Raw genomic sequence first — 17,440 nt, forward strand, 5'->3', positions numbered from 1 at the left:
TTATACATCATAATCATTCCAGTCTTTTTTTTTTTTTACTGTTTTAATCTTTATAAAACTGTTATTTATTTATTTATTTTTGTGATTTCTGCTGCCCTATTGGTCTGGTCTCTCTTGAAAATCTGAGAATGTGATATTCATAATAAAAGGATTTAAGTTTACTGCCAAAAAATGATTGCACTTCATAACAGAAATGTGCTAACTGGCTTGAAATAGATTGAAACTGTTATGAGATTGCTTCAGGGAGCAGACATGACACCGTCTTTTAGGTTTCGCCATCACTTTGTATTATGCGCACAACACCACCCTCCTCTGGCTTCCACATGAACTGCACCTTAAACATCAACTGTTTACAAATGTCATGACACAAACAAACGTTTCAATACCGTAAATCACTTTTTGGACTGCGATCACTTTTTGGCACAACATCGGCTCTGATAACATTTAAAGCGCACTGAAAAACCATTCTTTAATGCTAAAAACCCATTATCAATTGTAATTATTTATTTATTAATTTAAATTTCAGATATCGATCTTCATTTTTGTAAACTGGTGAATTAATGATTTTTTAAAGAATTAAAACGACAAAGTTTGGCAATATATTTTTTTAAAAAGGATGAATAAAGCAGTAAAATAAAATGAGAAATATATATATATATTTTAAAAACTATGATAATTAGACGAACTTTATTTTAAATAAATAAAATTGATTTTCGGTGGCACTGGGTGTCATGGTGATGATGACGTGTTTGAGTGCAGGTATAAAAGCAGGAGGCAAAAGTGGAATTCGGGTTTCACGTTTGAGCGCAAACAGGAGCTTTTTCCCACTAGTGCTGTGAAAACTCGGATTTTTCAAACTACAGCTAACGTTTGAAAATCTTCAAGAAGGATTTGCAAAATGACTTCTTCAAACTTGAGTCGCGAGATGCACCTGCTCTCCCTTTTCATTGAGGAGGTGTTAGATCAACGCTATGGTGAGTACAGCAGGCTAATATGTCAGAGTGCTAGCAAACAAATACAACTTCGATTTTTGTCTTTTATTGTTTGGAAGTAGGACTTCATGAGTGTTAACATTTAGGATGAGATGTTTCATACTTGAGTAACATCAATTTTAACATGTGCCAGTACACTATAAAGATGGCGCCATGTTTTTTTTTAATTGCTAACGACTTAAGGCGTTGGAGGACGCTGACGTCAGCGCGCGGCCGTTTTTGCATGTAGAGGGTTTGAGTTGACATGTTTGGGCTGCTGGCGCTGAGTTATACGTGAACGTTTCATAGATTGTGAATGTGTAAAGCTGGAGAAGCTGGAGTTTTAAAAGTTCACAGAGTCGCAGGATGAGTTTGAGATTGAAACAGTGTGTGCCTGCAATAAGGAGGTGGGAGGTTTCTCACCTAAATGTAGCTGCTTTATCCTCAAAATATCGATGCTCAACTAATATGAAGATATTACTCCTTAATGTGAATGCGTATTAAAACCTCAGTGAAAATCCACGCAGCCTTACACACATGAAAACTTTTACCAGGTGAAAAATGTGAAGGCTTTCATAAACAATGAGTTCTGCTGGGAGCTTCTTACTGTTTGTGTGTGGAAGAGCTTATGATGATGTAAAGCCATGTCTGGACAATTTAAATTCAGGCTTTAATTTGTGTGATCACATGATTAACGTAGACGCACGCTTTGCTTTCTCGTAGCTGATCTGGTGAGTCCAGTCACTGCACCTCAGATGGTCGTCACTAACTTGAGGAACCGTGAACTGAGCAGGAGGCATCTGAACTCCATGACTCACCTGGTCCTCACTCTTTACCATAACCTGGTGACTGGGTCCAAGGACTTTCCTTGCATACCTTTTAAAGGATGGTTCCACCGGGACCTGGTGACGACACCATTTGTCAATGTGAGGCAGAGCCAGAGAGAGAACACCACTCCTTCTCCTCCTACGGACTCACCAGCTGGCATGATGCTGCCGCCTGCGGGCTCCAGCTCTCATCCACGCTTCCTGACTCCAGTTCTTCCAGAGAAAGCAGATCTTGCTGTGCTGAAGGCAGATCGGAGGAACTGTGTCCGCACCCTGACTGTCGACGGCCTCCCCGTCACCAGAGTCATCTCCACTGTTTACCAAACAGAGGACACTGAGATGAAGAACCGCTGGAGAGTAACAGACTACAGCGCGGACGGCAGAGTTCTCACTTCGGTGCTCTGCCGTTTTCTAAATATGTCGGCAAAGCGTGCTAAGAGGAAGGCGGAGGAAGAGAGCAGCATCCGGAGCCCGACTCAAGCAAGGAAGCGCTTGAGATTATAATATACAGTGAAGCATGTCGAACGTCAGCAAGCCTGAACAAAGTGGTAAGTAGTAAATAGTGCTTAAGGTTGTTTCTAAAAGAATGTCCTAAAATATTTGAAAATCGTCGAGGTTTTAACTTTTATTCTTTCTTTTCTGCCTCTTGTTTCTAAAAGTCAGGCAAAAGAGTCACGCTGCAAAGAAACACCACACAGAAGATTTTCCCTCAGTAAAATGGTGAATATTTTCATCTTGTTATGACGTTTGCTCACAATAACCAGGAGTGTTTCTGAAGTGATTCACTCTCATTTGGTGTTATTTGATCCAAAGACAACTGAGGGTCTTCAGAGCAGCGTGAACGGGCGTCATCTGAGAGCAAGACAGTCCTGGCGCCTTTGTGGTTCCCTCCAGGTACTCCAGCTTCATCCCACAGTCCAGAGAGATGCAGTTAGGTTGAATGTGAGTGTGAATGGTTGTCTGTTTCTCTGTGTTAGACTGACCTGTCCAGGTTATACCCCCGCCTCTGGCCCCATAACAGCTGGGATGGCTCCAATGGTTAAGCAGAAGAAATGGATGGAAGGATGATCCAAAGAGAAACATTGAAGGCCCTCTCACAAAAAAAGATAAGAACTCATTTTACACATTGTTGAAACATCCTGAAAGTTATTTGTTGTGTTTAGAATCTGGTTGAACTGTCATTAGAGTTTGTTTCGACTTGTTGTTCATTTCTTATTCGGTTCAGCTGTGTTTCTATGTGTCCTTAGTTCCCATAATCAGCCTCCTGTGTGTAAATATAGTGTCAGTCTCCCTTTGTCCCTTGTCAGAGTGTTAGTCTCCGTCCCCTCGTGTTTCCTTGCCTCAGTAGTTCTGTTTCCTACAGTTTTCCCCCAGTATAGGTTTTGGTTAGACTTTTTCAGTTCCCTTTGTCAGTCTTTGTATTTGGTATTTCCTCATTAGTCTCATCACTTTCCTCTCCAGAAAGAAAACAATAAAAAGACCTGAAGAGACGTCTATGCAAACGCTCTCATTGTGAAAGATAAGTATACATCCAACTAATCTGTGACTCTGTCACAGCTCTGATCAGCAATTCTTTCAGGTTTGTCTGTTTTGATGATGTTATTAATTGTTATTATCCTTTATCCAGTTAACTTTCAGAGAGGAGCGGAGGGAGGAGCGAAGCCAGCGTGCTCTGTAAACTGTCATTAAAAAAAAGATAAGTATATATTGATTTTATATTATTATGACAGCTCCTCCTCAGTGAACACTTCCTCTAGTTGCTGAAATCATTTACTAATTTTTTTCTTCCCATTTGTCTTTTGTTTTTCAGAGAAAACAGAGGAGCCAAGGTGACATTAAGACCTAAGACAGGACGGATTGAACCCTTTCTCGTAAAAAGATAAGTATTCACTCTGCTTTTAATCAGAATATTGATAAATATCTAAAATTCTGCTCACCTGGTTGATAAAGTTACTAAAATGATTCCCTCTTTTCTGTCATTTGTCCTTTAGAGAGAAGATGAGGAGAGTGAACGTCAGCAAGCATGAACAAAGTGGTAAGTAGTAAATAGTGTTTAAGGTTGTTTCTAAAACATCCCAAACATTAAAAAACTTGTTGAGGTTTTAACTTTTATTCTTTCTTTTCTGCCTCTTGTTTCTAAAAGTCAGGAAAAAGAGCCAAGATGAGAAGAAACTCCACACAGAAGATTTTCCCTCAGTAAAATGGTAAATACATTCATCATGTTATGACGTTTGCTCACAATAACCAGGAGTGTTTCTGAAGGGATTCACTCTCATTTGGTGTTATTTGGTGTTTGTCTTTGAAAGGAGAGGAGCAGTAACGACACTGGGAGACAAACAACAGGATGATCCAAAGAGAAACATCAAAGGCCCTCTCACCAGCTTTCATTTATTAAATTTGTCTTTACTGAACGATTTCTGGTGTGTACTTGTGTTGATACTCAGACAACAGCTCGTCTTTCTGTTTGTGCTGGAAGATTCAGGCAAACACATATTACATATATAGATTGTTATATGACACAGTTTCACATTTAGTGCTATATGATAATGATAAGGTCCAGTTTAATGGTATTGCTAGTGTCTAATGAAATGAACACGTGATTTTCAGATCCAGCAAAGTGAATATTTTTCACTGTGGATAAATTACATGGAAACGTTTAATGAGTCATCAGCTATTTCACTACAAAGATGATGTGATTAAAGGTTCTCATACATGCAGGTCAGAAGTTTTGCTCCATCCTGGATGTTAAATGCTGATCAATGTTTACACATATCTGCACATTTCTAACAGCTCATTTCACAGGTCATCAGTCTCCTGACTGCATATGCAGAGTTTTATCATCACGTGTTCATGGCAGACAAACATAATTATGAATTCTTGTTTTAGTTCCATTCAGTCACTCAACATCAGGTGTCTGCTTGTCCTGAGCTGTGAGAACTACAGTGAGTTGCTTTCCTCTTTAGCTTAGTATTAATAAACCAGGTCGTAGGTGGGCACCTGCATCAAGGAGTCAAGAAGCATATTTTATTGTTTAATGGTGAAAACAATGGATTGTTGGTCATTTGTTTAATGGAAAGACTGAAAGTGCGGCCTGGTGTTGACTTACACTTATTCAAAGTGATGAAGTACCAACAGATACTAAAAGTCACAGCCTGAAACACGTCAACTGCTTTATTATTTCTAGTTATAAATAAACTGTCAGTTTATGGCCCCTGTGGCTCGATCAGGCCCCTTCCGGGAGATGGAGATATTTATCATTTACTATAACTTGTGCTTATGTTGGTTTTTGCTGTGGTTTCGCTACTGTGTTTTTCTCTTTTTGCTTGTTTTTATTTTTCCAGCAGGTGATCAAACTGATTTTTAGTGTCTTCTCTCTCTGTGTCTCTCCTATCTTTTTGCTTTCCATCTCCTTCTGTTGAGCATCTTCCCAACTTCTCTTTTCTTCATCTTTCTCTTTCCCATCCCCAGTCCTGTCCGTTCTGATTGTAATAATTTCAAAGTAAAGAAAAGAAAGAAATAATAAAGAGCTAATACACTTTGACAATCAAGTGGACCAGTGTGGCAAAAGCTGTAATGATCCAAATTGGGAAAATAAATCTGTTGGACTGGTAAACTAATATACTATAATAATACGGTATGAAAAATGGCAAACATGAGAATTCTGCGTGTTTTCCTTCTTATCTGCAGATTAACAGTCCACAGGTTTGGTGCTCAGACTCTGATTTGTTCCCTGGAGATGGAGGAGAGAGAGCACAGAGGACAGCAAGGTGGAGGAGTGAAGGAGAAGGTGGTGCAGCTCATTGTCCAATCAGGAGTGAGCATCTCTATATATGTATATAGAATATATATATTTCAAGTTGTTGTTGTTTTTTGTTTTTTAAAGCAAACACTAAAACTGTCACCCACACCTCTGAAGATAAAGATAACTAATCATAAATAAAGGGAATGTTATCATGATGAGGACACTATCAGAGGTAGTTCAGGGAACTGTTATAGTTCAGATACCAGAAAAATCGTTTTTCTTTTCTTGTTTTTTTGGCTTGACTTCATGGTAGTCAAAATGAAGAAGAGTGCTAAGTAAGTAAAAGCTGCATGGCAAAACACACACCTTCACTGCAGATGCATGCACAGAAACCAGTATTTTTTGTATCTTAAATATTAAGTAGTGTGTGTACAGTAGTCAATATAATGGGATGTGTCCTAAAGCAGCGAAAGAAGAGTTCTTACAGCATTTTGCAATATTTAGGATTTTATTGAACACTTTTACCTTTCAACATTTGTAAGATTAATGAGTAATGAAGCATTGCAGAATAATCCTGTGTTTTTGATTATTTATTGTACACTACAAGTAAACAACAATAAGTTAAACATCTGTCACATCTGTCAGAAGCTTGGATACATTTACTCCTACAAGGATTTTACTCTTATGAAATGTAAAAAGAACACTGAAATTATATTTTACAGAACACGGAAATTATATTTTACAGTTTTTCACATAAACAGTTTTGCTTTGCTTACAGAAACTATAACTTTAATCTCAGCCAAACCGATTTACTCAGGAACAAATAAAATACTAAAAAAAAGCCAAACGATAACATTTTTAAGTTATCTAAGTGACCTATATATGTTTAACCTGAGTAGCGAAAGACTGCGGTGGGTTTAAAAACGATTTGCCAGGAGTCCGGTGTTCTCACGGCGCTAGTGAGCCTAGCCCCCGGCTCGCTATCGAGCTAGTGGGTAACAGACGTCTCTGAAAACGTCGGAGCGCTTTTGAAAATATGTGGTGTCTTGATAAACTGAGCAGATATTTGAGGTTTACACAGTTACAGTCTCGCCTGAAAATATGTGAAACGTTTATTTTGTGACCTATAAAGAATAATAAGAGTAATATTAAAACTAACTAGCTGCCGCCATTGTTGGAAACTGAGCTGGCCTGCGCTATGAATTCTGGGACAAAGCTACTTCTTCTTCTTCTTCGGGGTTTAACGGCAGCTGGCATCCTTGTACATGCAGTGCTGCCATCTTCTGTTTCAGTCCGTTATTACACTCTTAAATCCTGCTCCAGTCATACCGGAGATGCAAGATAAATCCCCCGACGTCGTTGACACCGTCCACCGCATCGGTCCCAAGAGGTCCAACAACAACCAACCCAGGGGAATCATCATTCAGTTTACATCCAGGATCTACCGCGATGCTGTCTGGCGCGCTGCTAAGAAGTCCACCTACCTGAAACGTAACAACCTAAAGCTGGCTGAGGATCTGTCCCCTGACGACCGCGCCCGAAGAAACAGACTCTGGCCGTCTGTGGAAGCTGCGCGCAAAGAAAACAAGCTGGCGTTCTTCGTAGGAGGTCGTGCGTTCGTGGAGGGAAAAGAGATTTTTCCAGCCCTATAATTTGATCCAAGGTATTTTGAGGTGAAAACTGAAGTATCTTAAGATTAACTTGGTTTCACTGCCGTTCTTTTTTTGTTTGTTTGTTTTTGTTGTTGGACTCATAAAACGATCAGAGTTAAACTGATGCAGTTTATTTGTTATAAGTTTATTGGTCTTCAGTTTGGCTGCAATATTTTTACTGAAAATGTTATGAGCAAGCTGGATAAGCTTCTTTTTATTTTTTTTTATTTTTTTTATTTTTTTGAATAATTAGTTATTTAAATGGAGCAAGAAAATTTCTATTAAGCTCCCTTTCAATGCTCATATGTGAAGCGTTTATTTATTTTATTTATTTATTTTTACCACATTGGTTTTATTGTTTTAGGCTATTGTATTCCTATTATTATTCAAGTTCACAATTTCCTTACTCAGGGGTTGCAGTTCTCATCTTATATAGGACTCTCTTAAGTGACCAGGTTCCCAATTCAACTGTTCTTCATTTACTTGGTTTAAGCTTTTTCTTATTTGTCACTTTTAATTTTTGTTACTATCATTATGTCTCTGTCTGTTATTTCTTTAAATGCAAGAGGTTTAAGAAACAATGTTAAACGTAAGGCTATTTTTTTGTTTTGCAAGCAGTTCAATTCAGATTTCTGTTTTATACAAGAGTCTCACTCAACAGAACAAGAAAAAACATTTTGGAGATCGCAATGGGGAGATGATCTGTGGATGTCCCATGGTACAGAGCATGCTGCTGGTGTCTGCATACTTAAAGGAAGATTTAATGGTAAAATCTTGAATTCTGACATAGATAAAGATGGTCATTACATTTTTCTAATAGTTGAGGCTGCACACTCTATCTATATTTTAGTCAATGTGTATGGTTTTAACTGTCAGAGGGAGAATAAACTATATTTTGATAGGTTGGAGGAGCGCCTACTGCGCTGGTTATCGAAATATCCCAATTCTTTTATTATTTTTGGTGGAGACTTTAATACAGTGTTTAACAGCTATTTGGACAGATGGCCTTCTAGAAGTTTAGACTCTAACTCATTCATAAGACTGTTTGCACAAAGATTCAACTTAGTCGATTCTTGGAGGGATTCTCATTCGTCTCAGATAGCTTATACATGGTGTAATAAGACTCAAACCAGACACTCACGTATCGATTTTTGGCTTATCTCATAAGATTTAGAAAAAGTTAAAACGGATATTTATCCTACACCACTCTCAGACCACAAAATGGTTAGCTTATCGATCCCGTTGTCATCCTCCCTAATCACTAAAACCTCTTACTGGAAGTTAAATAGTACCATTCTTGAGCATAAAGAAGTGATTTGTGAAGTTCAGAGATTCATTAAACTTTATTGGAGTAAAGCTCTCACAAATAATACATTTTGTAGTAACTGGGAACTTTTGAAATATGAAATTGGAAAATTCTTTAGAAAATATAGCAGTGATTTAGCAAAAAAAAGAAGATCTGATGAGACGCAAGTGATACAAAAGATCACATGCCTTACTTCCAAACCAATAGACACCCTCAGTGAATCTGATAAGATAGAACTGGTTGACCTGCAGCACAGGTTAGATGAGCATAGCAAATAGCACATAGCAAAATATTGTTCAAACTTTTATTGCAAACTTTATTCTTCTAGTTATTGCCCTGAAGCTTGTCTGACTTTTTAAAATTCTTTAGACAAAATGACTCAGCTGAATGAGGAGGATAGTCAGCTTTGCGACAGATCAATTTCTTTGATTGAGGTTGCAGATGCTATAAAACATCTAAAGATTAACAAATCACCTGGAACTGACGGCCTTACTGCCGAGTTTTACAAACAGTTCGCTGACAGTTTAGCCCCGTTTCTTTTAGAAGTTTTTAAGGAAAGTATGGATAGAGGTGCACTCCCTCCCACTTTATGTCAAGGTTTGATCACCCTCATTCCAAAACCAGGAAAGGATCCTTTGCTCTTAGACAATTGGCGACCAATCTCTTTACTGAATAATGATTATAAGATATTGGCACAAATTCTGGCTAATAGAATGAAACCTGTATTAGATCAAGTTATTGATGAGAGTCAGTCTGGTTTCATGCAGAATCGTCATATCTCAAACAAAAGATTAATTTTAGACATAATAGATTACCCAGAACTTGTACAGGATGATAGTCTTATTCTTTTTTTAGATTTCTACAAGGCTGTTTTGGAGGAAGGTTGGTTCAGGGTTTCAGTAGTCGTCATCATGGGCTCATCCGATTAGAATGAAAATAAGCAGTCATTAATCTTTGCAGGTTTTGTTGTTTTATTGTATAACGGATAAAGGAAAGAAAGACACACATGGACTGCTCTCTCTCAGCTGCCGCCCCATGTGGGAGTGAAGAAAGAGTGAGGGGTAGGTGAGTGCAGTCCTTATATAACGAGTGACAGGTGAGTGCAATTAAGGCGAAGCACCACACCCAATCAAAGGTGAGGAAAAGAAACAAGGTGCATCTGGTGAAGTGAATGTGCTGAAAGGTGAGCCTTTACAACAGCCGCCCCCATATTTCTACTGAGAAATATGTTCAAAGGATTAGAGATGCTCTTTTTCACAAAGCGGGGGCAGAGGAATCAGACATGCTACAGGTCTAATATAGGTTCAGGGGGTTGACCTAGAGATCGACAATGCAGGCTAGACAGTTCAGGGGGCCGACCATGTAACCAGCGGTGACGGCAAAGCAGGTCCAAATGCCAACCGCGTGGGATGCAGCGGCAGGCCCAGACCTGCAGACCGTTGGGCAGTTTTGCAGGTGCTGGGGGCAATGTACGGGGCTTGGCAGAGGCAGGACCAGGTGATGCAGGAGCAGGCAGCGCCCTGACCACTGGCGGAATGGCAGCCACAGGCGGTGGAACTGGTGATAGTGGCACTGCCGGTGACGACATAGGTACTGCTGATGGTCGAGTATGAGGTGGCTGAATGAATTCAGAGCCATCAGCGGACACAAGGATGTGCTGGAGCGGTTCTCCTGAACCTGAACTGGAAGATGTGAACAAACATTGGGCATGCGTGGAACTGCTCGGGGGTTGGAAGTCTGTGATTGGACCTTGGAGTGTCCATCCTAAGCGGGTTTTGACTGCTGCAGGAGATCCAAATGGTCCATGTCTAACTGGTGCAATAGGCGTAATAAGGTGGGTATGATCAGAGCCTATGAGCAGTAGTGGAACTGCTTTGTTAATGAAGGTTAATGGGATACCTTGAAGATGCTTGTATCTCCGTTGAAGAGAGGATACGGGGTAGGTGTGGTCTGAAAGTGCTAAGTGACTTGTAGCGAAGGCATTATTAATTGTGTAAGTTTTCTCTGGATGTGCGATGGGAGAAATCTGGAAACTTACAGTTTCAGTTCTAGGTCTCTGATTCACCTCACATAGGATCTGTAGATGTCTTTCCATGCAGGTGGCACATGCTTTCCTCAGATCACACTTCGCAGCCTGATGAGTTCTAGCACAACGCCAGCACCGTTTGTTTCTCCTTATCCAGTTTATTTTCTCATCCTTTGTCTTGTTAATGAACTCGGGGCACTTGCTAATGTGGTGTTCAGGTGAGCAGCAATATGCACATCTTGCCTTAGTCATTATGATGGGTTGTGCTGCCTGTACAGGATCGGATGCATTTGTCCCATGTAATATTGTTGTGAGTGGAGAGGTGTACTTATGGGCAGGTCGTGGCTGGTTAAAGGATGAAACAGGACTGTCCTTTCTTGGTTGACACTTGAATTCAATTTGCAACCAGGATGAGAACAAAGGTAAGTCATACATCGTATCTCCTTGTTCCCTGTAAATATGCCGTTTGAAGCGACCGGAATGCTCTGCGGGCAACTTTTCAAGTAGGCGATCGACATTGGAGCCACAATTTAGTTCTGTCCGTCCTTGATCACCCATAGTGCTAAGCAAACCAACTAAAGCTTGTACACGAAGAGCAAAATTATCAAGACTCTGACCATCACCTGCTCTGATAGGAGGAAGCTCCAGTATATTCCGTAGCTCTTTCAATGCTAGCTGTCTTGGTTGCCCATAACGCTCATCAAGAGCTTTGATGGCTTGAGTGTATGGGTCAGGAGCATAGGAAAAGGAAATAGCTAACCGTTTAGCTTGGTCTACTTTCAGATGATCAAGAAGGACATGATATTTGAAATGCTCTGTCTCATGAGGGTCAAGCAGGTTAGTAAGGGCCATTCGTAACAGCCTATACTGGATTTCATCTTCTCTGGTAAGGTCTGGGAAAGAAGGACCCTCAAGCTTATACACATGTGTTCTAGTGCTAACAGGGTGACTAGAACTAGCAGTAATGGGTACCGAAGGTTTTTGTGCATGCAAACCATCAGATGTAGCTGGTTGCTGCTTTAAAGGAGGGTGCTGCCTTGGTTCTGGAATGCAAACGAGAGGTTGAGCAGGGTCTTCATCTAGAGGAACAGCAGGTTGAACACATGAAATCTGGTGGGGACCTTGCAGTGGTGTGGCCAGGAAATTAAAAGGAGTCTCATCTGGTGTAGGAAAAACTGGTCTAGGCAAACCACTTGAAGGAACTGCAGCATCTAATATTGTTGAATTAGGGAAAGAAGGGCTAGCAGCCAGAACTGCACCAGAGTGACGGCTAACCTGGGGGGGCTGAGAGTGTGATTGACATGTTGCTGGATCAATCACTGGGAACTGCTCATGTTGCTGATGTGTTTGGGGAATGGCTTGTAAACCGCAAACAGAGGACTTGCTTTCATCAGAGACAGTGTGAATTGAAGATCTGGAGGAACTGTGAGAATGGGGAGGAGATAACTGAATCATGAATTTCCTAATCTCCCTCATTGTCATCAGGAGTTCCCTCATCACCTCATCTTGATTGGTGGGTAAAGGAGCAGGGGATGTCTCTGGTTGTCTTTCTGACTCTCCGACAGGATCCTGCAGCCCATGTGTGTCTTTGTCACTATGTTGGCATTCTGTTTGACTCTCTGTATCACATCGAGCACTTCTACTTCCAGGATACTGAACGTCATACTGCTGCAGGTGGGCAGGAGGTCGACTATCACGACCAGAATGTCTCAAATCTTCAGTCAATGGCTGCTGTGAATCCATGACGCTAACGCTACTCCGGCTCGGAGGACCATGTTTTGGAGGAAGGTTGGTTCAGGGTTTCAGTAGTCGTCATCATGGGCTCATCCGATTAGAATGAAAATAAGCAGTCATTAATCTTTGCAGGTTTTGTTGTTTTATTGTATAACGGATAAAGGAAAGAAAGACACACATGGACTGCTCTCTCTCAGCTGCCGCCCCATGTGGGAGTGAAGAAAGAGTGAGGGGTAGGTGAGTGCAGTCCTTATATAACGAGTGACAGGTGAGTGCAATTAAGGCGAAGCACCACACCCAATCAAAGGTGAGGAAAAGAAACAAGGTGCATCTGGTGAAGTGAATGTGCTGAAAGGTGAGCCTTTACAACAAAGGCGTTCGACTCCTTAGAGCATGAGTTTATTTTTACTGCTTTAAATAAATTTGGGTTTGGTCAGTCCTTCTGTAATGCCGTTCGGACACTGTATTCCAATAGTAACAGCTCCATAAAGCTTGCCACTGGTATTTCCCCAAGATTCTCTCTAAAGCGTGGAGTGAGGCAGGGTTGCCCCCTATCCGTATATTTATTCCTTCTTTCTGTGCAACTCCTTAATTCACACATTAAACTCAGTTCTTTAAAAGGCCTGGTCATTGCTAACAGAGAAATACTCATAAGTCAGCTGGCAGACGATACAGCTCTCTTCCTCAGAGACGCCTCGCAAGTTTCAGTGGCCATTAACAATATACAGCCATTCTCTAAAGCCTCCGGACTTTCACTCAACCTGCATAAATGTGAACTTTTACCAGTTAAAAGTTGTTTAGCAACTTCAATTCATGGAATACCTGTAAGAAACTCTGTAAGATACCTTGGAATTCAAATAATAAAAAATGAGCAATCCAGATGCTCCACAAACTTCATTCCTATTATAGATAAATCCCAAAAAATCTTTAATCATTGGCTACAGCGAGACCTGTCATTGAAGGGTAGAGTTCTGCTATCGAAGGCTGAAGGTATCTCCCGTCTAACCTATGCTGCCCAGTCACTACATGTTGATAATACAACCTGTAAGTCAATTAACAAATTATTATACAATTTTTTATGGAAAAATAAAACTCACTACTTGCGTAAATCAGTAGCTTTAAATTCATATGATAAAGGAGGTATAAATTTTATTGATTTCGGTGCTCTTAACAACACCTTTAAAATAAACTGGATTAAAAAGTATTTAAGAAATCCCACTTCTATCTGGAACTTTATCTCACATCATGTGTTCTCTAATTTAGGCGGCCTTAACTTCCTACTGCTCTGCAATTACAGTATTCCAAAAATACCACTGAAACTTTCTCACTTTCATCAACAAATTCTTTTGGCATGGGCGCTGATTTACAAACACAATTTCTCTCCACAAAACTGTTTTATTTGGAATAACTGCAATATTATTTATAAAAATAAAACTCTTTTTTTTAAATAACTGGTTTAATAATGGAATAATCTTGGTTAGTCAGTTATATAGAGAAGATGGACTCTTATATAATTACTCTGAGTTCCTCAGGAGATGTACCGATAACGCCTAAAGAATTCTCAATAGTGTTCGATGCCATCCCATCTGGTCTGTCCATGTTACACAGATGCTCCCACAGTGCTCCACTACAGGTCACTCCCCCGGATGTGTTACATTCTTCTCTTGGCAATGTTTGCTCTTCCTCTCATAAGTCTATAAATACCAAAATAAGATCTCTCTTTCAGGATGCAATGGTCTCTGTTCCATCAGCCATATTTTATTGGGCCAATTTTGTAACAGATATTGAATGGAAAAAAGTTTGGACTTGACCACAAAGGTTTTTCTTAACAAACAAAATTAAAGAGATTTCCTTTAAGTCGATTCATAAGTTTTACCCTACCAAACAATATTTGTCCAAATTTATGGCTGAAATAAATGTAAATTGTACCTTCTGTCAAGAGCAACCTGAAACAGTTTCTCATCTGTTTTGGTCATGTAAATTTACGTGTAAATTCTGGAAGGATTTCCACAAGTTTATTACTGACTTTGTTCTCCCTAATCTTCAACTATACTATAAGGATGTTATCTTTGGCTATTATAATTTTAAAGACAAGGACAATGATGCTTTCTTCTTTATAAATTTGGTTTTATTTTTGGCAAAATTTCATATACACAAAAGCAAAGTCCTCGGCAGAAAGCCTGAACTTCTTGGATTAAAAATGGAACTTGCACAATATATAAGGACAATCTCCTCATCAAAAAACACTAAGGCTCTCAAGACTGTTAACATCTATATCCGATTGAAACTGCTAACTTGATTTTGGCTCTTGCAAACTTTTGTTTATTTATGTTCCCCTTAATTTATTTTATTTTTTGTACTCACTTTTGTCTCACTGTCCTTGTCACTCTTTCTGTTCCTCATTGTACTACCACAATGGCATCTTTTATGTGATCCCTGTTTTACTTGACTGTATGTTTAAAATGTGATAAATAAAGTTTAAAAAAAAATCGTGAGTCTTCGACTAATCGTGGCAGCTCTAATTACAGATATCATCTTTCACTTGTGTATTTTAATGTGTTTCAGAACAATATTTCTGTTGTGCAGACTTACGGTTGGTAAACAGCAAATATCCAAGTCATTCAAAATAACATCTGTCATGTAGCTCCTGACTCCCTAAGAGTCAACAGCTTTACAGTATTTTTTGAAGACATACAAACGTTTATTTTCAAACTAATAACTGAGTTACAGGGTCAAAAATAAAAAATTAACAGTCAGTACTTTTGTTGTTCTTTTTGACAAATTCCTGTTAAATGTATTGGACCCTCTGTTTTTAGGTTTTATTTTTTTCATCTCGACTTCATTGGAAATGCTAGCAAGAAGTCAGTTCAACAGATGTAACTTATAGTGAGATTGGAGGCGGTGCAGTATTAATATCAGAATCCCTTAGTTTTGATTATTAATCCTCTGGCTGACCCCATATTGCATTTTTTCATCTTAAAATGATGCACAGTCTTTATGTGAAATGTACTGTCTTCTTGATATTTATCAACCCATCAGTTTGTATTTCTGTGTGTTAATAAAGTTCCAACTTTTGTATTGTATCATTTTTGTCTTTTTCTTTCTTTAGTTTTTCAGACAACTCAAACTTTTAAACACTTGTAATGAGCCGTGTGTGTGTGTGTGTGTGTGTGTGTGTGTGTGTGTGTGTGTGTGTGTGTGTGTGTGTGTGTGTGTAAGAAGTACCACTTTTAACAACTTCATTAATATTGTTTTGTATCATAGTAATAAAGGTTAGTTTTAATGTCTGTATCCCCTCCTTATTTAATCTGAGATGTTCTTTTCTAAAAACCTCAGGATTGTGCAAGTACTTGGTGAGTTTGGAAGGTAAGTGGAACACTAAACAGAAAAGAAAAGAGACAGAGATGTGTGTTTTCTGTTAATACCATAATTGCAGTCATCTTAAACAAACACATGACATTTCTTTGGCACGATTGCTTTTTCACTGATTTGAAACTTTAATGTGTGGTACAACAATTCTTCTAGTTAAATAGAAAAAAAAATACATTGTGTCAAGTTCCCTGGTTAAATGGGCTCTCTGTGTAAAAAGCATAAATGGCTGTTTGTCTTGGTGTATTGGTCTTTTGCCGGCATGGCAAACTAGATCAATCTGCTGGGACATCTGATTTGAGGACAATCACTTGCTTTTCCAAAGGACACTGACAACCAGACATTAGATGCCACAGCCCTGGCCCACGGTATCCCCCCCCCCTCCCCCCCATGCATGCGGTGGGCCTTCTGTAGTAAGAGAGCAGCTTAATGAAGGTGACAAGGTGAAAACAGGAGGACTGATGTGCCGGTGCTGTGAGGGCATGTATAACACCACCTACCCAAGTGTTGAATATAAGGAGGCTTTGAAGAATCTACAATAATTGTGTGTTGTTTGTACATGTGTGATGTTTTCAGGGTTTTTTAAATAAAAATCAGCTTTCTTTTTAATTGCTATTAACTGACAGTCAGATAACCAGCTTTTAAAAACATATTCATAAACACTTTGCAGTCAACAAAATTTGCACAGAGGTTATAGATGAAATAAAAGTATCACGTGTGTTCTAGGTGTGTTTATAACTCTGTTATTGTACATATTCTGTGTTATACATCATAATCATTCCAGTCATTTTTTAACTGTTTTAATCTTTATAAAACTGTTATTTATTTATTTATTTTTGTGATTTCTGCTGCCCTATTGGTCTGGTCTCTCTTGAAAATCTGAGAATGTGATATTCATAATAAAAGGATTTAAGTTTACTGCCAAAAAATGATTGCACTTCATAACAGAAATGTGCTAACTGGCTTGAAATAGATTGAAACTGTTATGAGATTGCTTCAGGGAGCAGACATGACACCGTCTTTTAGGTTTCGCCATCACTTTGTATTATGCGCACAACACCACCCTCCTCTGGCTTCCACATGAACTGCACCTTAAATATCAACTGTTTACAAATGTCATGACACAAACAAACGTTTCAATACCGTAAATCACTTTTTGGACTGCGATCACTTTTTGGCACAACATCGGCTCTGATAACATTTAAAGCGCACTGAAAAACTATTCTTTAATGCTAAAAACCCATTATCAATTGTAATTATTTATTTATTAATTTAAATTTCAGATATCGATCTTCATTTTTGTAAACTGGTGAATTAATGATTTTTTAAAGAATTAAAACGACAAAGTTTGGCAATATATTTTTTAAAAAGGATGAATAAAGCAGTAAAATAAAATGAGAAATATATATATATTTTAAAAACTATGATAATTAGACGAACTTTATTTTAAACTAGAAAGTGCATTTTCTGAAGAAACTGCAGTGTGAATGCTTGAATCTGAATGTATGCACTGAAATGAATTAATTGCTGAATTTTGAGTTAAAAATATTGAATGAGATTAAAAAAAACCAAAAAAAAAACCGAATTTAACCTGAAAACAAAGGTGCTGAACTGCTAAAAGCTGAAGGTTACACAGAAGAAGGAGTTGGAAAAAAACTGAAAATGTTTTAAATGTAAATTAGAAAACCCTAAGAAATGAGAAAAGAACATTTAGAGTCAGAAAACATCTGAATGAATATTAAAAGGTCATATTCTTTGAATCACTGAATGACTCAAATGTGATCCCTCCACTTTGATCCACACAGTTTAAAAA

At 38.8% G+C, this 17,440-nt stretch overlaps 1 protein-coding gene across 2 annotated transcripts; it reads left to right on the forward strand.

Moving 5' to 3' along the window:
- Positions 1-784: 784 nt before the first annotated feature.
- LOC145420573 (uncharacterized) lies at positions 785-4,209 on the forward strand. Of its 2 annotated transcripts, XM_080289903.1 has the most exons (8): positions 785-974; positions 1,695-2,346; positions 2,458-2,518; positions 2,612-2,692; positions 2,776-3,681; positions 3,794-3,833; positions 3,942-4,002; positions 4,105-4,209. In XM_080289903.1, exons 1-2 carry the CDS (start codon positions 899-901, stop codon positions 2,300-2,302), a joined length of 684 nt encoding a protein of 227 aa, XP_080146029.1. In that variant the 5' UTR covers positions 785-898; the 3' UTR covers positions 2,303-2,346; positions 2,458-2,518; positions 2,612-2,692; positions 2,776-3,681; positions 3,794-3,833; positions 3,942-4,002; positions 4,105-4,209. The 2 variants fall into 2 exon arrangements, with proteins under 2 accessions (XP_080146029.1, XP_080146028.1); XM_080289902.1 differs by having other exon boundaries at positions 2,776-3,833.
- Positions 4,210-17,440: the final 13,231 nt, after the last annotated feature.

Source organism: Astatotilapia calliptera, chromosome 15, assembly GCF_964374335.1.
Source record: "Astatotilapia calliptera chromosome 15, fAstCal68.1, whole genome shotgun sequence".
NCBI lineage: Eukaryota > Metazoa > Chordata > Actinopteri > Cichliformes > Cichlidae > Astatotilapia > Astatotilapia calliptera.